The sequence below is a fragment of the Callospermophilus lateralis genome, chromosome 1, assembly GCF_048772815.1.
Source record: "Callospermophilus lateralis isolate mCalLat2 chromosome 1, mCalLat2.hap1, whole genome shotgun sequence".
NCBI classification, from domain to species: domain Eukaryota; kingdom Metazoa; phylum Chordata; class Mammalia; order Rodentia; family Sciuridae; genus Callospermophilus; species Callospermophilus lateralis.
The window spans coordinates 29,566,311-29,589,854 of NC_135305.1; the positions used below are offsets into that span (position 1 = coordinate 29,566,311).

General features: G+C 36.5%; 1 protein-coding gene across 2 annotated transcripts; it reads right to left on the reverse strand.

The window, feature by feature from the left end:
* Positions 1-240: 240 nt before the first annotated feature.
* On the reverse strand, positions 241-23,003 carry Cyp51a1 (cytochrome P450 family 51 subfamily A member 1). 2 transcript variants are annotated; one of them, XM_076861059.1, is made up of 11 exons: positions 22,799-23,003; positions 22,440-22,589; positions 20,484-20,582; positions 15,813-15,989; positions 14,228-14,354; positions 12,535-12,709; positions 10,660-10,779; positions 10,054-10,249; positions 3,487-3,582; positions 2,758-2,926; positions 241-1,622 (listed from the first exon to the last, which is right to left on the reverse strand). In XM_076861059.1, the coding sequence occupies exons 2-11, from the start codon at positions 22,560-22,562 to the stop codon at positions 1,444-1,446; spliced, it is 1,461 nt and encodes a 486-aa protein (XP_076717174.1). In that variant the 5' UTR covers positions 22,563-22,589; positions 22,799-23,003; the 3' UTR covers positions 241-1,443. The 2 variants fall into 2 exon arrangements, with proteins under 2 accessions (XP_076717174.1, XP_076717164.1); XM_076861049.1 differs by having other exon boundaries at positions 22,440-23,003.
* Positions 23,004-23,544: the final 541 nt, after the last annotated feature.

Sequence of the window (23,544 nt, forward strand, 5' to 3'; positions counted from 1 at the left end):
AATCTTCAAATTAGTGTTGAGACTTAAGATTCAAGAGATCTGAAGGATGTGTAATTTGATATGAAAATATCTGATTTCTATTGACAAATCTATAAGTTACTGCTAAATATTAACAAATGGAAAATACTATATTGCAGTTTGAAATTGGTGCCAATAAGGATACAATTTTCCCCCCTCCAGGTTCCTCAATTTCCTGATTTCTAACTCATTGAAATACATACAATTCATGAACACAGACTGTATTTTTCTCAAGGAGAATTTTAATGTGAAAAACTTTTTAACAGCAGAGATTTGTTCTAAACAATTAGAATTTAACACAAGTCTTCCAGCCTCTTAAACAGAACTGTAATATATATAAGGGAAAATATTTTGGCTTCATCTAGTACAAGCAGATTATGTGATCAAATTACAGATATCTCATTATAATTAGGCCCCCAGTTATAATTTGAGTTAGGTTGATTACTGAACATAGGGCTTCATAGAATATGACCAATAATACCAAGAACCTGCTTCATATTACCTTATCTTAAAGCCACAGTTCCCTGACCTCATATCCTGTACTTTTAAAAAAATTTATTTACGTGAATGAATGGAACTAGTAATAGAAACATCCATAAATGGATTTTGGAGGAGGCAGGGAATAACACTGAGCCAAAGAAGAAAACGAAAATTATATCTCCTACAGACTTGATTTTGGACTTGCACATAGATATGACCTTGTGGAACAGGACACCTATTTATCAGATGGAGACGTACGTAATATTTAGTATATGAAGACACATGGGTAGTCTTTTTTAGTATTTATTATTTTTCAGAAATATGATTACCATAGCATGGTCCTATATCTCTCTTAACTTCCAACAGTGCTTCCAGTTCAAACTTAAAAAGGATGTATTTTTCTATAACTTATCTCTATCACTGCTCAATATCATCATACCAAAACTTATTAATAATATTCTCTTTTATCCCAGGCTATAACTGTGAGTTTATTCCCTACTTTTCCATCCTGACACACAAAAACTTCCCAATAAATGAATAACAAAGACCTTCCAAATATTTCCTTGGGCTTTCTGTATCTTGTATAAGTAGTCCCAGATTTGAAATTCCTGACCTTATTTGTCTATAGCTTTTAAAATTAGTAGCTGGAAATTGTACTATTTTGGAGTCTGCTAATTACATAGATCCCCCAAAACAATTATTTTTACTAATAAACTTTGGCTTCCTCAAAGCACATGTAGTAAGTATCAAAACTATTATAAAATGTTTCAAATGCCATTAGATTTGATAGAACCATTCAGTTAATAAAATATTAAAATCATAAATTAAACTGGCTTTTAGAATTACACAAACAGTATACTATGAGAGCTGTTTCGTAAACTTCATTTTCTTCAAATGTTTTCGCAGCTTACAATAATATATCACGTTAGTTCCTTGCAGACTTTTTCATTTTGATCTTCGTTTGTAACGAATAACTGGGTTTTCAGGCGTATGAATCATAGTTGTATAATTCACAGTAGGAAAATATCCATTAATGAGATCAAATTCATATAGACGAAGCATAGTGGACCAAATCGTCTTGATTTGAACATAAGCAAAATTTTCCCCAATACAACGATGGCGTCCTATTTAAAAAAAATTGTTTTCATCAGAATCAATGCAAATTCTTCCTCATCTCTTTTAGCCTAAAGTGATATCATTTTAGATCAGCAGCAAATACAGACAGTATAATTAAAAAATGAATCTTACTTCACATAAACTAAGAATATAGTTTAATATCTATCTTGGTTAAACATACAAAAGGTTTGAATCATAAAACATCTCATAGATAGTACAATATAGTTTCAGTGACCATGATTAAGAACAATTATTAAGAGAATACTGATTTAATATAAAGTTCTAAAAATGACAGCTGGCTGAAAATGAAATAAGCTGCCGTTTATATAGCTGAACAACCCACTTCCTGAAGAGGATGCTGGATAATTACCAGTTTAGAAATTATTCCTCTCCTGGGGCAGAATTTGGGCTACACAACTAATGCATTTTCCAATTATTAACAATCAGATTATTCTTTTATGTTATGTTATATACTGCATTATTCAAGTTATTTATTAAATAAAGCTAAGATCAGAAGTTCCCAGGAAATTTTAGACTATTTTTATATGATGAAAAAGTCATCTGGCACTTAAATGATCTCTCTGGAAAGACCAAATAAGAAGCCATATAATACAGTTTAATTTATACCAAGTACCAATGGATGGAGAAAAGATTGGAGGAATAAGAATCTGCCTGATTTGTTCTAGAATCTTATGAAAATTAAGTTTTCAAATCTATGCTCAAATTTCCTAACTTAAAGACCTTCTTATCAGGAGGATATTCACAGAGGGCAAAAATGTTCACAAACAACCCAGAAAAGCTTCAAATCTGTTTTCTGAAATACTTTGTTATTATATTTAAACTCCAATGGTTCTTTAAAATAAAAACTGCAAAGAGCTTTAAATACAATTATAAGGGAAAACAAGAATGGACTATAAAATTAGACTTAATATTAACTATCTAGATTAGAAGGTAATACAGCATAGTACAAGGATTAACAGGTCAGTTTCCCTTACTACAAATGAAACACATTTTTCCAACTTAGATTCTACTCCTACCAAAATCTGCAAGAATATCCCTTTAACGAAAAGGAAGTATATTTATTTTCACATGGACTATCATAGGGGAGACAAACATTTCAAACCCAAGAAATCATTATCTTACCAGCTCCAAATGGCACATAGGCAAACTTCTCTCCTGATGCTGGGTTATCCTGTAAATAGCGATCAGGATTGAAGTCCAGACGTTCTACCCATGAGTCTTTAAGTCTTTGATTGACAGTAGGAGAAACACACACCTGATGTCCTGGAGGAATGGTATACCCTGCCACAGTCTCAAAGAAAAACAACATATTTCATTTAAAGAATTTTAAAATACTACCAAATAATCAAATCATTGTATAAAGTATTTACATACATGGGTTATACATTTATTTTAAAAATTGCTATATGGTAGACCAGCTAAAATTATTTTGATCCCAAATGATTTTTAAGTAAGTCAACATTAAGTTGGAAGTGTGTAAACAAATCAAATTCATAATGCCTCAGAGGCACAGTGGAATTTGGGGGAGCATTTTACTATCTGATTTATATACTTTATATTGTTAGAATTTTTTTTATATAAGAAAATGTTGTTTTTTTTAAAACCAAGGGGGAAAAACCTTAACTGTTAAATGAAAATAAAGAGTATAATTGGCACTCAAAATTAGCATGTATGCTATCTATAATTATGTAAAAATATTCACATATTTAGTATAAAGTTAAAATGATGTAGAAGTTGATGATTATTTTACTTTTTTTAATTAAAAAAAAATTCTCTTTGATACTTAAATTTCTTCATTTTGATAAATAAATTCTGGGAACAAAGAAGGAGAGATTTAGTCAAGAGACTTACCTGAGGAGTTTTGGCCATTCTCATCATGGTCATTATAGGAGGTCTAAGTCTTAATGTTTCTTTTATGCAGCGATCAAGTAAATTTAGATCCTTGAGCTAAAAAAAGAAAAATCTCCTGATTTTTTACAAATATTCAACATACTTTAACAGCATAAAAAATTATTTTCACTTTTTTAATATTTATTTTTTAGTTGTAGTTGGACACAACACCTTTATTTCACTTGTTTATTTTTGTATGTGGTGCTGAGGATCGAACCCAGGGTCTCGCACATGCGAGGCAAGCGCTCTACCTCTGAGCCACAACCCCAGCCCTTCACTTCTTGATTAACACAAGATAGCTTGTATTCCTGGGAGAAGTACAGAGGTAACTGTTTAAAGACAGCTGGGATTAAAATGTCCTACCACTGTCTACCGTCAACAAGAGAAAAAAGGAGGGCAGGCCATCAGGAAGAGGAACTTTCACCCTGAAGAACAGCATTACAAGGACCTACAAAATTCACTCCATCAAAAATTAAGAACATGGGCTGGGGTTGTGGATCAGAGGTAGAGTGCTTGCCTCACACATGTGAGGCACTAGGTTTGATCCTCAGCACCACATAAAAATAAATAAATAAACAAAATAAATGTAAAAAAAATAAGAACATTAACAAATCAAAGTCATCTTTTTTTGGGGGGATGGGGGTGCCACAGGGATTAGACTTAGGAGCACTTGACCACTGAGCCACATCCTCAGCCCTATTTTGTATTTTATTTAGAGACAGGATCTCAGTGACTTGCTTAGTGCCCCACTGTTGCTGAGGCTGGCTTTGAACTCACGATCCTCCTGCCTCAGCCTCCGGAGCCACTGAGATTACAGGTGTGAGCCACTGCACCCAGCCAAGTTTATAAACTATAGAAAATTGGGCTGGGGGCTGGGGATGTGGCTCAAGCGGTAGCGCACTCACCTGGCATGCATGCGGCCCGGGTTCGATCCTCAGCACCGCATACAAACAAAGATGTTGTATCCGCCGATAACTAAAAAATAAATATTAAAATTCTCTCTCTCTCTCTCACTCTCTCTTTAAAAAAAAAAAAAAGAAAAGAAAATTGGGCTGGGGTTGTGGCCCAGTGGTAGAGCACTCGCCTTGCATGTGCAAGGCCCTGAGTTCAATCCTCAGCATCACATAAAAATACATAAATAAAATAAAGGTATTGTGTCCAACTACAACTAAATTAAATATTTAAAAAAAAAAAAAACTAAGTGGAAGTTTTTCCTAAACAGTACAGCAAATATGCCAACCTATTTTCCTTGAATCATGTTTTGAATGATTCTCAAATTAATACAGCTACAAAAAAAAAAAAAAAAAAAATCAAGGAATCTTAAATTGATCACTTGGAATTTAAGATTTAAAATTTTCTTTCTATTAGTAGAACAATGTAAGACAAAGTACAGGAAAAATAAAACACAGAAGTATCTTAATATTGTAAAACATCTGCTACTTTGCTAAATATTATCTCTAGTTCTTGTTTTTGTTATTAAATCATCTGCCAGAACTTAAGAGCACTCATATTATTAGATAAATATCTCTTAAGTCCACCCAGAGTAAAAGTGTTAAGCTGAAGATGTGATTGATATAAAATTGCCCTCTCTTTAGATAGGTCAGAGGGGTGGGAGGGGAAGGGAACAGAGCATGAGATTTAAAATGATGATGGAATGTGATGGACATTATTATCCAAAGTACATGTATGAAGACACAAATTGGTGTGAACATATTTTGTATACAACCAGAGATATGAAAAATTGTGCTCTATATGTGTAATAAGAATTGTAATACATTCTGCGGTCATGTAAAAAATTTTTTAAAAATAAATAAAATTGCATTCTCAGTTCAAAAAAAATCTAGAAAATTAACTAAAGGCTTATAATAATCTAATTCAGAACAAAAAAGCTGGATCTTGGTGAAAAGAACAAGCTTTGTGGTCATATAACTTATGCTATGTCCAGATCCATGATAGCCTCAGAAATGAAGAGCATGGCAGCTACAGCAGCCTAATAACTATACAGGAGCCAGAACAAATATTTCAAAGCATCCTGTAAAAATTGTTTAACAATGCCATGTATCTGAGGTGGTGATATCAGTTGATGCTAACAAGGGCAAAATGCTTAAAAGAAAAAACTAGGAGAGCATAAGACACTGGGTTCATTCCCCGCACCACATTTTAAAAAAATGAACAAATAAAATATAGGTATTGTGTCATCTACAACTTGAATAAATAAAAGAAAAAACTAGGGACTGACACCTACAGGAAACTGGGAAGTTCCACGTAAGGTAATTGAAAGGCCACAAGCATATAGGAAGCTCTGCACATGCCCAGATAAGATCTGCTAGAGCAGTCATCTTCCAAGAGTGAAGGGTAAGTAGAGTTGTAACTGCCTATTAAGGTGTTGATAAATCTTCTCTAACACATACAGCTCCTTAGTAAAAGTTAGGAGACTTATTATTCAAAACATTACTAGAAATCGCTTAATAATTAGGTGGCCATTAAAGTAAATAGGCAAAGAATTCAGGGACTTCACTAGACAGACTTTATATAATTAATCTAGAAAAGTTACTAAACAAAGAAGAATATACACATTTACCAAAAAAACTAGCACCAATAAACCAATGGAAGACAGAATCTGATTTCCAGAGTTGTCACATTATTTTTAAAATGTACAGTTTTCAACAAAAATATTAGAAATACACCCACCCCCACACACACACATTAAAAAAAAGGAAAATATGGCTGAAATATAGGACAAAAATAGTTTAAAAAAAACTGTTCAGACATTAGACTGACTAGAAGAAGAATTTAAATGCGCTATTATCAGCAGGATTAAGGAAATAAAGAAACTAGGGTTGGGATATAGCTCAGCAGCAAAGCATTTGCCTCACATTCTCAAAGACCTGGAATTGATCCCTAGTTCCAAAAAAGGAAAAACAAAAAACTGTCTAAAGAATTAAAGTATGAAACAAAATCTCAGTAAATAGAGAGTATTAATAAAGTCTTGTTTTTGTTTTTCAATATTTTTAGTTGTAAATGGACACAATACCTTTATTTTGTTTATTTAGCTTCATTCTTTTATGTGGTGTAGGGATCAAACCCCGTGCCTCATGTATGCTAGGCAAGCACTCTACCACTGATCCATAAGCCCAGCCCTTGTTTTGCTTTCTTAAGTAGGAATTCTGGAATTAGAAAGTATAAGGACTTTGAAATGAAAATTTCAATAGCTGAGCATGGTAGAACACATCTGTAATCCCAGAGACTAGGGAGGCTGAGGCAGGAGGATTGCCAGCCTCAGCAACTTAATGGGGCCCTAAACAACTTAGCAAGACCCTGTTTCAAAGCATAAAAAGGACTGGGGATGTGATTCAGTGGCTGAGCACCTGTGGGTCTAATCCTTATTTAAAAAAAAAAAAAAAAAAACAGAAAAAGAATTTTACTAGAGTGGTTCAATAGTAGACAGGCAGAAGAATAACACCAAAAAGAATAAAATACTAAAGAATATATTTAATGAAAGTGTAAGTCTTGTTTACTAAAAGACCTAAAAGAATGGAATAACACCCCATGTTCATGATTCTAAAGATTAAAATTGTTAAGAAAGCAAATGCTCCCAAATTTATATGTGGATACAATGCAATCACTACCCTAGCTTCTTTGCAGAAACTGACAAGTTAATTTTAAAATTCATGTGGAAATGAAAGGAACTAAGAATAACTAAAACGGCCTTGGAAAGAATAAGTTAGAGAACTCACATTTCCAAATTAAAACTTAATACACAACTACAGTAATTAATGGCATAAGGCTAAACATATAGATCAACGGAATAAAATTCAGAAATAAAGTCCTAAATTGATGATTGATTTTTTTTTACAAAAGACCATTCAATGGATAAAGAATGGGCCTTTCAACAAATAGGCTGAGACAATTGGATTTCCATATGACAACAAAAAGTAAGCTGGTTGTCTACCTTACCTATACACTCAAAATGAATCAAAGGCCCAAATGGTAAGAGATGAAATTACAAGATGTTAAAAAGAAAACATAGGACTAAAGCTTTGCAGCTTTTGATTAGGGAATGGGGGGTGCGTACTGGGGATTGAACTTAGGGGCATTTGACCACTGAGTCACCCCCCCAGCCCTTTTTTGTATTTTATTTAGAGACAGAGTCAAGATCTAAACAGACATCTCTCCAAAGAAGATACACTAAGGCCAAAGAAGACATTAATATACTCAAACAACACCAGAACAAAATACCACTTTACACCATTATAATCAAAAAGGCAATAACAAGTTTGGCAAGGGTATATAGAAATCAAAACCCTCATACACTGTTGGTAAGATTCAAAAGTGGTACAATCTCTTGGAAAACAATCTAGCAGTTCTTCAAAATGTTAAGCATAAAAAATGTCAGATGACCCAGTAATTCTACTCAAACACATGCACCCCACAAAATTAAAATAAATGTCCACTCAAAATCAGTCCACAAACATTTATAACTCAAAAGTAGAAACAACCCAAATATCTATAAACTGACAAATGGAAAAACAAAATGCAGCACACCCATATATTATTGATGATAAAGACTGCAATACTGATACATACTACCACATGGATGCAACTCAACATGCTGGTATGGTTTGAGTAACATTTATGTGAGTCCCCCAGAATTTCATGTGTTGAAAAGCTGATCCCCAGAGTGTCGTGATACTAAGAGGTTACAGGGCCTTTTATGGTGAGGACCAGTGGGAGTACTGTCCTTGGAAGGGATTAAGGTAGTTCTCAAGAGACCCTGAGTTAATTCTTGAGACCATTGTTATAAAAACAGCAAGACAAGCCCTACTCCTGCTCTGGCTTCCTGTCTCACTATGTGAGTTCCCATACCTAACACTCCTGCCATGATGCTGCCATCTGCCATGATATATCAGTACAGCCAAGGGGGCCCTTGCCAGAACCAGTGCATGCTATCTGGACTTTGATCCTCCCGTTCTTGTAAAAAAAAAAAAAAAAAAAGCACAGATATATAACTATGAGAGCTAAATAAATCCTTTTTCTTTATAAAGTACCCAACCTCAGGAATTTCATTATAATAAACTGACTAAAACAAATGCTAAGTGAAAGAAGCTAGTCATGAAATACCAAATATTTATGACTCTATTTATACGAAACGTCCAGAATAGGCAAACCCAAAAAAACAAATAATAGATTCTTGGTTGCTGGAAATAAGGGACAGGGGAATAGAACATTTCTGTTAATGGGTACTGACTCCTTGGGGAATGATGTAAATATTATAAAATTTGTTTGTGATGATGGTTTCCCAACTCTGAATATACTAAAAACCACTAAGTTTTATACTTTAAATGGATAGATTTTATGGTGTTAATTTAAATCCCTTAATCTGGTATTTAAAAGGTTACTAAAATCAAGATTGAAAAAGAGGATATCACTACTGATCTTTCAAAAATAATGTTATACAAATAATACTATGAGCAACTGTATGCCAAGATGAAATGGATAAGTTCCTAAAAAGCCACAAACTATAAAATCTGGCATGCACATACAAAAAAGGAAAATGTAAATATACCTATAACAAGTAAAGAGATCAAACTGAATTCATAATCAAGAAACTTCCCACAAAGAAAGGCACAAACTGATGGATTCAAGGGTGAATTTTATCAGATATGTAAAAAAGAATTAATACCAATATTTCACAAAGTTTTCAGAAAAACCAGATAAAGGAAATACTTCCAAATTCATTTTAAGACCCTGATACCAAAGCCAAAGACATCGTAATAAAACTACAAAAATCTTCTCTAAAATACTAGCAAACAGAATACAGCAACATATAAAGAGGACCGTAAGACAAAGTAGGATTTATCCCAGGAAAATAAGAATATCTGAAAATAAATGTAATACGCTATATTCGGCTTCAAAGGTGGAACCTCAAGTCAGTCCTCTTCACTTCTTTTCTGCCAAGAAGCCAGGTGCAGGGTTCGTGGAGTTCTAGAGTCCGTTACTACTTTGACCAAGCACAGGCCTTTCCAGACCACAGAATTCTAAGTCGTTCAGAGGCTTCTACAATACAGTCAAGAAGTAAGTACTAAAGAAACAACCAGAGAGATCTCTCAGGAATCATCTAAAACGTATATGATAAAGTTTATGAAAAGCAGCAGTAATAGGATATCATAGACAAGGAAAGGGGGAATTTTCTAAAAATAGAGAAGCTTATCAATTTAAGCTGAAGTATATATACACAAAACCTCAACTTCCCCCTTTATTTTTTTTTTTTTTTTTTTAAAGAGAGAGTGAGAGAGGAGAGAGAGAGAGAGAAATTTTTGATATTTATTTTTTAGTTATCGGCGGACACAACATCTTTTGTTTGTACGTGGTGCTGAGGATCGAACCCGGGCCACACGCATGCCAGGCGAGCGCGCTACCACTTGAGCCACATCCCCAGCCCCTCAACTTCCCCCTTTAAAGGGGACAAATTAGCCACAGATACTCGGAAGTTACGAGTCAGCAATGAAAGTGAAAAATCCAACCAACCTGATCATAAGTTAAAGGAGGAAGATCCTCCCCGCAGACTGTACGCTGTTCTAAATAACATTTTTCTTGAAGTGTTTTATCTCTGGCCAAAAAGAAGCCCATCCAGGCACTGGTAGTTGAAGACGTATGCTGTCCTGCCAAGAGGAGTCCAATCAGCATCCCTGCTATTTCTTCATCTGTCAAAGGACGCCCATCCCTACAGAATGAATCACATGCACAAACTTAACATTTTGGCAGATACATTTCATGCCTCAACCTTTAAATAAAGGGTCATAACAAATACTTTATAAAAGTATAAAAAAAACCTCTTTCATCTGCCTACCACAGTCAGAGTATTTTTCCCCCTCAAAGACTCAACCAGTAGAAAACATGATTTTGATTCCAAACGTCTTCCCTACCATTTATTAGCATATTTTCACCAGCCTAGTCAATAGGATGCCAGTAAGGCATGAGACCTCAATATCATATATTTATAAAAATCCCAAAGGTCATAGCTAGTGACTTACTTTGTCAACATCCTTATTTTCTACCTGGAAATGTTATTTAACTATGTTTTAATGTGTAGTTTACGACTTTAACTTAATATGTGATCTGAACAGCTCTTACTTGTATGAAGAATCTAGTAGAGTTTGGAGAATGTCATCATTTTTTTCCTCTGACTGCCTGCGTTTTTGGATTGCCTTATAGAAAATATTCTTGATCTCTCGATGAGCTCTGTCTCTGCGTCTATTTAAAAATAAAAATATTTTTTAAAAAATAAAGTCACACTTTCCAAGACCAAATTCATTTTGAAAACTCAGACCTAGTTATTAAAGCAACCATTTTTAACTAACTTAATGACCCTAAAATAATTGGTAAAAACTCAGAGCCAAGAGAAAAAAAGTCATAAACATCTTATATGGTTAAAATTTTCTATATAAGAGTGCATATTCATATATAGCTCAAATTCTTAACTTACTGTTTTCTAACTAAAAGCTTAAAACAAGCATGAAATTCCTTTAGAAGCATTTTCCAGCTCAACAGAAAACAGAACACTCTTTTTAAGTTAACATGAAATTCCAATTTTAACCAAATCAATTCTTGCAGGAGAAGGGTCCATCTAAATAATTTGATACTTTCATTTTCTAAACAATATTCGTTTTGCAGGAGAAAAATGGTAATATAGTCAGAAAACAAGCTTCAACTCCCAAAACTTAACCTTTAAACAGGGAGGGTACTCACTGTGTATCACAAGTACTGTGACAGATACCACTGTCCTCAATTCACAGTGGCATAAGATCACACAGCCAATTAACAATGGAGCTGGAATTTAAAAACCAGTCAATCTGGCTACCAAGTCCCCTTTTAATCAAGTCCTCTAATAAAAAATCCTGCCCTGCCCTATTTTACTTGCAAGACCTGCTGAGGATCAACTGCAGTACTATGTACAGAAAGTAGGAAGACAGTGAACACAGCAGAGACAGGAAAACACAAGGCCTGTTTAGGAAAGCGAATGAAGTGGCCGGTGGTGCAACTCAAACACATGCTTAGTATGTGTGAGACTCTGGGTTCAATCCCCAGAACCAATACATACATAAATTTTTAAAGAGCTAATCAAAGAATCTGACTAAACCAGTTGATTCAAGTAAAACAGAAAGCTAAGCAAGCTATCGTATCACGCTCAAGGATTCTGACCTCATCCAAAAGATAGGGCAGGTAGAAATAGGCTGGGTGCACTTTTATGAAAAACCTACAATAGGCCAAAAAATGTGCTGGGTGTGTTCATTCATACACACACACACACACACACATATATATATATATGGACACACCTATATATATATGAATGAAAGCATTTAGAAAACTACAAGGTTTCTTACAAATATAAAGTGTTAAAAAGAGTCGCCGAGAAGCTCTACTAGCTTTCCTGTTTAGTTCCACCCTCTTTTATTCTGCAACTACACAGAAGGGGTAGAAGCAAAAGGAAAAGGAAATACCAATTCACAACTCCCCCCCATCTCTCACCTAAATAGAAATGACTCTGCAAAGGTACAGAAAGACTAATATGCAAGAAACATACAAGTCCTAAGGGCAATATTTCTTAGCATTACAGTACAGTTAGGAAGAAGACAAAGAAAAAATTAAATAAAGTCACAGATCTTCAAAAGAAATGTCATAATATACATACTACAAAACCATCAGAAAACTTCAAAACAAGTACTTAAAAGACAGCCAAATCAGAATTCAGAGACTTTCCTGAATACAAGGAATATGTCAGATAATTAGGCTTTAAAATATTAGAATAGACATCAAATCACCTTTTTAATAAGTTAAAACTTATTTAAATGAGCTCACTCCATTTAAAAAAACCTGTCCTCAACTTTTTGTTTTCTCATTTCTTACAAAAGAATAACAGTCATATTCTCCCCAAATTTAAAAGCATACCAACATTAGAGTAATTGTACAAAATTAAATTGGTGTTATTATCTTCTTTATCCATACCTGAAACTAGGCAGGGGCAGCCAACCTGGCAACAGCCAGGCTGCATGACTAAAACCTCCATCCAAATCTGCATACAGCTGTGCCACCTTCTCATTCAGTTGACTTCTGATTTCCTTTCCGTGTAAACAATGACTGGCTGTTAAAATTATGAGCTCAGAAAGAGCTTCAAACACATCTAGAGGTTAAAAGAACATTCTCATTACTATTTCCAAAAAGTCTTTAAATATTGTTTTCTTGAAGCTGTAAAGGGATTATGAAGGAGAATTAAGAATTTAAAAAACTCAAGAACAGGCCAGGCACAGTGGTGCAGGCCTGTAACCCCAATGGCTCTGGAGGCTGAGGCAGGAAGATCTCAAGTTCAAAGTCAGCCTCAGCAACAGTGAGGCACTAAGCAACTCAGTGAGACCCTGTTTCTAAATAAAATACAAAACAGAGCTGGGGATGTGGCTCAGTGGTTGACTGTCCCTGAGTTCAATCCCTAGTATCCCCCCAAAAAAACCTCAAGAACAAACAAGATCCCATTCGTGTAACAAAAAAGTTTTCTGACTGATGACATGGCTATGCAGAACACTGAAAGAGATAAACTAAATTATGGGACACACCTAGTCCCTCTGTTCATCCAAAGTAGAAGCCACAAAGGCATCTCTAAACCTCATTCATGAGCTCTTCTTCATCTTGAAAAGATAAAATGGACATTAAAATAAATATGGTTATCTTATTTCCAAGTCACCACACACAAAAAAGCAACAAAAAGGTCATTTAGAACATATGAGGACAATAATGCGGTACACTTCCCAGGGAATGGTAGTCAAAGACCCAAGACTTAATTTCTCCAGAGTCCAATGTAGGAAAATTAGGACTAAAAATTGAAGTGTTGGCTATATTTAAAGGAAAACTTTAATCACCCATTGGCATCCCAACATCAGAGACATGCATCCAGCACCCAATTTGATGATGCTTCCAAGTCATAAGTTAATCCAATTAATTCCCTATTCTTTATTCACCAAACGAACTTCAAGTTAGCATTTGGCTTTCCAATTAGATTTGCCAAAAACAGATCAGTAAATATTGTGTCTCACATGTATTTATGAAATTGGCATTCTAATGTACACATCAGCTTCTTGTATGGTTATAAAATATATTACATCAAAACAATTACATCTGTATGTAATGTGTTATATCTTAGTAATATATTATCTATGTTAATATATTATACATTATTTACATTATATACTTATTATAAGCCATCTATAATTTTATATGTATGTGCCTATGTATAAATATGCAAAATTGTATGTAACATATATATAATTATATATAATATGACATGTGAGTTATGTATGTATAAATACATACACATATCATTGACTTTAGATATCCTAAAAATAAAACAAGTTTCTAGACCCTTTGTAGAAGCTGAAGCCCAAACCCAGAATGAGGCAGTCTGCTGCCCTGTGAACAGATGCTGCTTCCTGCTATAGATACGACAACTGCCTCTGAAGGCAACACATACTGGAGGCCAGTATAAAAACTGGATTCACAGTTGCAACTCCAGGTAATCAAAAAATGTCCCTCTCATTAAATTCAAGGTAGTTCTATACACAAAATACTTTGCTTTATATATCCACACATACATAACTCTACATTCACAGAAAAGTAGAATAATAGGACAAGTGTAAAACATTTTGCTTACTTTTTTCTCCACTTTCTCCCCAACTCTGAAAGTATTCCTTTGTTTCTTTTTCAATTATAGAAACACACTGTTTAAAGTGGGCTATGTTAAGGCCACTCTTTAACATTTTCTTCTGCTCCAAGAAAACCTTCAAATTAAAAAAAAAAAAAAAAAAAAAAAAAATTAAGGATATAAGCCATTAAAATATGTGCTTGTTTTATCATAAGATCCATTAGGTTAGTCTAACATGTAAAATAGTATTCTAGAAAATTGAAAATAAAAAAGAATTAAAGAATTTTTTTGAACTGTATAAGATGTGAGTAACTTAGAACACCTATGCATACAGATATCTGAAGTAACAAGTAGAAAAAAGGTGCCTGCTTCCAGAATTCTAGAGAAATCTACTGGTAATCCCTTGTTCTTAGAGACCCTTTTCCTGATACTCGAGGGCTCATTACACTTTGACATTATTTTTATCCTCCTTTGCATACTCTCCTATTTTATTTCCCCCCCAAAAAAGTTGTCATCCCTCTCTGATACTATTTTCCAGAAGTTTAATTAGAACAGTCTGAAAACATAAATTTATACTATGACAACTACTGGTAAACCGTCCAAGGCATTTATACATAAATCCAAGCAGAAGGATTTTCCAAGGCCCTTGCTTTTGAACTTGAAAAGCATTCATTCCTCCACAACTTCCCCAACCCCCAAAACAACATTTTATTGTCTATTCTTAAATACTATACTTAGGTACTGAGTTATGTATAATAAAAGTACAGCCAGAACCTACACAAAGCAGCTGACCAGTTAATCTAATTCATGTTCTACACCAACTTATAACACCTTAATTTTTACTTTAGATGGGAAAAACACAAACATATCTCACACCTGAAGTAGCTGCATTAAAAAGGGACCTGTGGGGCTGGGGTTGTAGCTCAACAGTAGAGTGCTTGCCTAGCAATGTGCGAGGCCCTGAGTTCAATCCTCAGCACCACATAAAAAATAAATAAAATAAAGGTATTGTGTCCAACTACAACTAAAAAAAAGCACATCATTACACTGTTGTTTAAAAAAAGGGGGGGGGGGGGCCTGAGAAGCCGTCAGCAATTTCCAACTCTAAGTTGGAAAGGCTAGAATTTCAGACAGGAGTGAGTAGATAGGAAGTCCTTTTGATGAAACAATAGGATTTCCTTGTTAGCTTCTCAGAGCCAATCCCAATATGCTAAGTGATTGTTGATTCCATTTCTTTGTGTAGGAAGCCTTTTAAAATTACTTTGCTTATGTCAGCAAATATAATGCAAAATTCCTTATGAGTTACATACGGTTATTCTTCTTGAAATATATCATGTTTCTTCATATTTTCTCTCTCCCTCTTTTTTTTTTTTTTTTTTTTTTTTTGTGTGTGTGTGTGTGTGTGGTGCTGGGGGTTGAACCCAGGGCCTTGTACACAAAAGGCAAACACTCTCAACTGAGCTATATCCCCAGCCCTTTATTCATATTTTCTAACCAAAGAATAAATTGTTTCTACATTTTAAATGTATAATATTAAACTACATAAAACTATTATAGTATAGAATGGTCTTTATTCTAAATAAGTGTTACTTACTGCATTAGGCACATCATATCCAACTCCCTTCCCAAACACAGGTGTTGTCAGACGGCTATAGACATCCTCAGCATTCAGGTCTTCATTTTTACTATTAAAAAACAGTGCAGCAGCATCACTCCCCAAAAGGTAAGTAAACGTCTTGCCCACCATGGTAAAACTAAATACAGGTCCATACTAGAAAGAGAAGAGTACTCATAGTTATGTTACACAAAGACACATAGCACCAAGATATTAATTTCTTAAATCACACATTATAGAAAAAACATAAAACATTTATAAACCTGAAAACACTTTTTTTCATCTTGCCATACTTTCCCTTTCTATCATTGTCCAATTTATAATTATATTCATCTAGTTGCAAATGTAGTATAAATACAACTTTTTATTCTGCTTTTTTCACTGTTTATATTGAAAATATTTTCTATCATTAAAACATTAAATATCTACTTTCTTTCTATCATTAGACATCACAATGTTAACTTAAATTGCTTTATCATTATTGCACATATGGATAATGTATCAGGGTTCTTTTTGTTTTTATTATGAATAATTCTACAACTGGGGTTGTGGCTCAGCAGTAGAACGCTTGCCTAGCACATGCAAGGCCCTGGGTGTTGTGTCCAACTACAACTAAAAATATTTTTAAAAAATAAAATAAACTTACAGGGATAGCCAAAGTATTTTCTACAGTACTTGCTACGTGAATACTCTAAAAGTTTATTTAGTTATCAGTTTTATATTATTTCATCAACATGAATGATTTTATTTTGTTGTTGCTATTGTTAAATTTTGTGAGATATTAAAAGTTTTACCTTGCAGTGTTTTTATTATTATTAAAGACTATACTCTGGGAATATAATCATAAACAAATATATTGTCTTAAGACTCTTTTCCCTTGGAAAACACACAAACTTATCAAATAATCAATATTAACAAATATAAAATTGCAAATGGGACAAACATTACACAAAGGAAAACAACTCTCTGTGATGAGATAACCTATAAAAAGAGAGCACCTAAAGAGAAAAAGACACCTGACCTGAAACTTAAAGGATAAGCAGGAGTTAGCTTGGCAGTCAAAAATGCACAAAGGACTTAAAGATGAGAGAAAAAGAGGAGAGGATGAGATGAGAGTTAAATAATGTCTAGACTACAAAGAGCCTTATAAATCATATTAAAGACGTTTTTCCTTGCAAGCATAGGAAACTGTGAGGAAAACACACTGATCTGTATACATTTGAAAAGGAGTCTGCTAAGTGCAAAGAATGAAGGGACAGGAGCAGAAAGGGTTTCTGTAGCTAGAGAACATGCAGAAATCTGATGATAAGCACTTAGCAAAAAGTAATAGTGAAATAATGGAAACAGAGACAGACAACCAAGTAGTTCTAAAGACAGAATTTGCAGACATGGTGGTAGATTGATAGAGAGCAAAGTTATCAAGAAGGAATTTTATGTGCTGGGGCTGTAGCTCACTGGTAGAGTGCTTGCCTCACACATGTGAGGCACAAAATAAACAAAGATATTGCGTCCATCTATAATTAAAAAAAATTTAAAGAAAGAAGGAATTTTATACTTCTGGTACTTTACAAAACTATAAAAAAATAATAAGAGAGTAGAATAGAATAATCAGGATAGCAGAGAGAAAAGTCAGTGGTTAAATAAACATTAGAAATATTGGATTTCAGATGCCTTGGAGACAACTAAGAGAAGGAATCATATGAAAGTTGGAAAGTTGGACATCCAGGTTTATAACGTGCACAAGTTAATTTGGCTATCTACACATAGCCAGTAACTAGAAGCTCCATGAAGACAAGCTCTCCTAGAAAACAGATGTAGGACCAAACCCCGGAGAACTCCAACAGGAAACAGCCAGCCATCTACCCACAACTGAGAAAAAAGTAGTCAAAGAAGCCAAGTTCATTGGATTTGTAACAGAGATCACTGGTGAAGGGGTGAGAAGAGACTAGAGTGGACCGACAATTAGGTAAAAGAAGTAGGGAAAACAGCAAGTAGACAACTCATGGAAGGGGAGCCACATGAAAGAAGACAGAGGTTAAGAGAAGCTTTGATTTTCTTAGACACAAGTCACTGAGAATTTTTCAGAGAAAAAGGGAAAGAGCCATTCAAGAGAAAAGATACATATTGAGAGAAGAAATAGTATACTGTTGTGAGACAAATGAGGGATGAAGATATTGGCCTCCAATAGGAGGCAACAGTTTTATAAAATTAAAATGATAGTACATAGTAAGCTAAAACACAAGATTCTGAAGCCAGACTGCCTGGATTCAAGTCCCAGTTCCTCCACTTATTAGCTGTGTGACTTTAAATCAGAAACATTAACCTCCCTGGGCTTCAGTTTCCCTCATCTAGAAAATGGTAATAATAAAAACAGAACTTGGTTAATAGATCTATTGTCAAGATTACTTATTTGTTTATTTCTTTTTGCAGTGCTCAGGATTCCTCACACATACTAGGCCAGTGCTCTATCACTGAGCTATATCCCTAGCCCAAAATTATGTTATATTCATAATTTATATAAATTATACATAGAGGACAAAAAATGCTTTCACTATAGCAAATATGACTTATTTTTAATGATTATTATTATTACAATCATCATTATTATTAAAAGCATAGGTCCAGAAATCAGACTTTGTGAAAATATTAACTTGCCACTGGCTAGCAAAGAGTTCAAGAACAAATTATATAATAATTATTTCTCAGTTTTGTTATAAAATATACTTGAAAGAGTTTTTGTGATATGGTACTTCAGTGAAAACAATTATGTAAAGTATCAAATCATGACCCAGTAAATGTTTTTAAAGTGTTACTGTGATAAAAAGAAAGAGAATTAAGTTTGTATGTTCAAAAGTGAGTTCTCAGGCTGGGGTTGTAGCTCAGGGGTAGAGCTCTTGCCTAACAAGTGTGGGGCACTGGGTTCAATTTTCAGCCCCGCATATAAATAGATAAATAAAATAAAGGTCCATCAACATCTAAAAAATTTTTTTAAAAAAAAGTGAGCTCTCACTGGAAAGCTTTATTTTGGAGGGGGCGGGCGCAAGGGGGAGACCAGGGATTGAACTCAGGGGCACTCGACCACTGAGCCACATCCCCAGCCCTATTTTGTACTTTATTTAGAGACAGGGTCTCACTGAATTACTTTTCACTTAGCGCCTTGCTGTTGCTGAGGTTAGCTTTGAACTTGCAATCCTCCTGCTTAGCTTCCTAAGCTGCTGGGATTACAGGCATTTGCCACCATGCCCAGCTCATTGGAAAGCTTTTAATCACTCTTTAAATAGGAGACAAAGTCATCTACTCTGATGGAAAGGTAGAAAGATTCAAAAGTTTAGAAAAGTGAAGGTATGAATTTGTCATTGAGATGAATGGGAAACTAAGGCATTTACAGAAACATCACAGAATTGTTGAGCAGAATTCAAATTTCATGTAAGGTGAGCAATAAGAAGAAATTAATCTAGCACAGGAAAGAAGTAAATGAGTAAGTGCCTCTCCAGCTCCCCAGTTAATATTGCCAAGTAAGCCCAGAAATAGGATCCAGGGGGAGAGAAACTGATCTATTAGAAAGAACATAACTGGAATGATGGGATCCAGACCCAAAGTAGAAAAAGGAAGAAACAAGGCTGACAGATGAGAAGAGTAAATGAGAACAAAATGGAGAAGATCTAACGAAGTTAAAGAATGGGTATAATCAAAGGAGTCTCACAAGCAAATCAGGAGAAGGCATGTTATTTGGGAGCCTAAATTAAGATTGTTAGGTGCAATAGTTAATAGATCTAAAGTAGGACTGTGGAGTAAATAATTGAATTAATATAGGAAATCTCATTAGAAAAGAGAAGGGCAAAGAGATGAGTGCCCATGATGTCATATGGGTCATCCAAGGGGGAAGGAAACCATGGAATATGTATAGAGCAGATTAGAAAACTTCAGATATGTGATTAAGAAAAATGAGGCTCAATTTTATCAATTTTAACTACATTCAGTGCAAACAAACTTTAGAGCAGTGGTTTTTATACCATAAGTTATCAGAACTACAGGTTTCCTTAATGGTGTCTCAGAGAACTACCCCCAGGACAAGGGGAGAACCTTAAAAGAGTTTTAGGTTTTAAAGGTCTCTCCAATGCCTTAGATCACAGCAGCTTCAATTTTATGATTTCTATACTGTTAATAAGCATAAGATCACATTTTTTTCATTGTGCTGCCATTTATTAAAAAACAAAAAATTTGAAAAGCACTTATCTGCTGCAGTCTGGCTGGGCACAAAATAACTGAGTCACCACACAGCCTTGTAGGTTCAAACAGCAACCTTTATTCCCAAACTCTCACCGGCACTCTACACACACATCCCAAGAACACACTCCCTCCACCCGGCTCAGCGTGCCAATTCTCTCTGAACCCCACAAGAACTCCAAAGTAGTGGGCGCAGGATCCGCCCTAATCCCACCAGGATCCACCCTAATCCAGAGCTGCCTTATCCACCCCCCCAGGATCCGCCCTAATCCCTGAGCAGCCCTAATCCCAGAGCAGGGTCACCTTTCAACCATTCCTTCTAGCAAAATGCCAGGCGTCATTCTGACTAAACTGTGGCTCTCAACACTTATCTATTTATCTAATTTTCCTAATTTTTTTCCTCTAATTATCTGGAAGACTTACCTTCTCATATGCATTTTCTAGGAATTCAATTGGACTTTTCCCAAATGCTATAGCATGCCCAAGGAATGGAATTGGAGAGAAAATGTATGGTGGACTTTTCTGCAAGAGAAAACAAAAAATAATAAGTTCTCATTTTAAGGATCCATTTTAGTTTCATGACCAATTAAATGAAATTTGCTGTTAATACTTTTTAAAAAATCACCAAAAAGTGAAACATCCAAAGTAACTTAAGAACAGCCAAACTGTCAATATCTTAGGAGAGTAGCTGAAGTTAAAATGAAGAGAAACTCAAAACATGGTATAAGATAAATGACTAGAGAAACAGAAAGATATCACAATTTTAAATGACACTATCAAGTATGTCCAATATTACTGATGGCTTCCAGGCAACATTTCTAATTATTTAACAGAAAAAGAAAAAACAAGTAAGCAAGCAAACAGGGAAATCAAGTCATTGTTTCTTCACTTCAACCACTCACAATTTTAATCCCAGAATCTTGCCTAAGGAAGGAATAGAAGAAGCCAAACAGTAACTTGAGGTATAGAAATTAGAGAACTATTTAAGTGACATTTACAGTGAAAGGAATATATTTTATGCATTGCTCTCTGCAAATGAACTAGATCCACTAACTTTAATTTTTTTTTTAATTTTAATTTATGGTGGGGGAGGGTGGGGACAGGCTGTGGTTGTTACTGGGGATTAAACCCAGGGTTCAATCCACATGCTAGGCAAGTGCTCTACCACTGAGCTACATGCCCAGCTTCTGATTTATAAAGTAGATCAATCCTACCTTTTTTCTAACAAAAAAGGTTATTTAGATGCCACAAAGTGAGACCCATAGAAACAACAGTAAATCTCCTGAAAAACAAACCTTCACTGATGAAAAAGATGATCCTCCTCAGATATTTGGTGGCCTCAAACAGAAAAGAGCACCACCACCTCACCTGTCTTTCCAAAGACAAATACCACTTCCTCAAAAATCACCTGTGTTAAAAAAAATAATAGTAACTCTACCTCCTACCTGTTATGGTAAACTATTTTAAAAGCTATTTAGAACTTAGTGCTAAATACAATGTACTTACTTTATATAATGCATTATCAGAATAGTTTTCAATTGCTAACGGTACAGTGATCAAAAATATTTGGGAGGAGGGTTGGAGCTGCAGTTCATTGGCAGAGCGCTTGCCTAGCATGTGTGAGGCACTGAATTCGATCTTTAGCACCGCATATAAAATTAAACAAATAAAGGTATGTAGTCTATCTACAACCACGAAAAAAAATCTAAAAACTATTTGGGAGATTTTAAACTAGTGATCAAAGAAGTCACTAAATTCGAGAAATTGACATTTTGATAGTAAAGGAAACCTTTTACCACATTCTAGTCACCCCGTTGTTCGCAAACTTAACAGAGATTGCCTTTAGGGGCAATACCATAGCCCACAGTCACTGAACCACACAAAGCTGCCTCCTGGAAGAGGGCAGCTACCAATAGCATCTCCATTAAGGCCCTCACCAAGGGCACCCACCAAGGGCCCCAATGCAGCAATAAAGGCCAGCAGAGCCACAGGACACTCAGAGCCGAGGCCAGGGCCAGGGCCACCAGACCAGCCACCACCATTAAGGCTGCAGCCCACACAGTTATCACTATGCCCACAAATGCAGCAAGCAGCAAGTACAACACCAGACAGTACCAGACACGCGGCCAGAGCCGCCACGGACACCTCTGGAATCACTATGGCCAGCACGGCCCCCAGCACAAGGCCACCAAGGCCACGGCGGTAGAGACTGCCACGGACATCAGCAGCAGTGTCGTCACTGCGGCCGCCACCAGCGACAGTACCACGAGACGACCGCCTCCCCGAGACCCGCCGCCCAGGCCAGGGAGCCGGTCAGCGCCGCGAACACGGTACATGTCGAGGTAGCTGATCGCGCCCTGTCCCCTAGGGTGCACTTACCGCCCCGGCTGGCAGTGGGACCAGGTGGCTGACAGCGAGGCGGAACAGATAAACCAGGCTGAGTGTGAAGGCGCAGGCGATCAGCAGCATGGACAGAAGGTTGCCTCCAGTCACCCGCTCCATCGCCTGTCCCAGCACGGACCCGCCAGCCTGCAGAAAGCCCAGCAACACCATCCTGGCCGCCGCTTCGCTCCACCGGAGACACTGGAGGCCGAGGTACCGCCGCTCCTCCGTGCAGACGGAGCGAGAGCAGCTAACAGACGGGCCAGACCTCCAGGACTCCTACTAAACCCACCACAACCCACACCCACCGCTCGCCCGCGCGCCACCACGTGCGTCACAAAGGGGGCGGGGCCTACCCCTGGCCACGCCCTCAGAGGGGCTTTACAACACCGAGGTCTCCTTGCGCCAGAGATAGGACTTGAGGAAGCGGGCTGCGTCTGTGGCACAAGGGATCCTGGGAATAAAAAGAAGTCGGCTTAAGAGACAATCATTCCTTGAGGACGGCGGGCCATTCGGGTCTGCGCCCCTGGGGTGCGGCCAGCCGGCAGCCGGCAGCCGGCGCGGGAGGGGATCGGCGGAGGGATCTAGGGGCGGGAGGTGTGGTTGCCGAATGGCGGCGGAGGCGCGCTCTGTGATTGCACCGCGCGCTCCTGAGGTGATCTCAGCCTATGTCGCGTCAGCAGGCGGAGTGGGTCGAGCGCCGCCTCCTGCCTGGGCTCGCGGAGCTGCGGCGCCTAGCTCACTCCGGTATCCCTTCCCGGGCACTCGGAGACAGCCCTTAATTGCGTTTGGAACTCGAAAAGCTGAGGCGTGCAGATGCCGACAGCACCCGAAGGGAGGTCAATCCCGCCCCACCCCAATTAAAAACACTTTCACAGATACTAGTTAACAAACGTTATTAGGTAAGATAAGTCTTTAAAATAAACGTAGGTGTCATAAAAAGTAGTGGTCTGTTTGAGGCCACATTTCCAAGATTGCCCGTCATTCCGAGGGTTTATTATCCAGAAAGATTGGGAAGCGAGAGTTAATCCTGAAGCCATCATCAAAGTGATCTCCTTCACTCCTGTGATGTCGCGTAAGCTCTAAGGTGACCACCAAATTG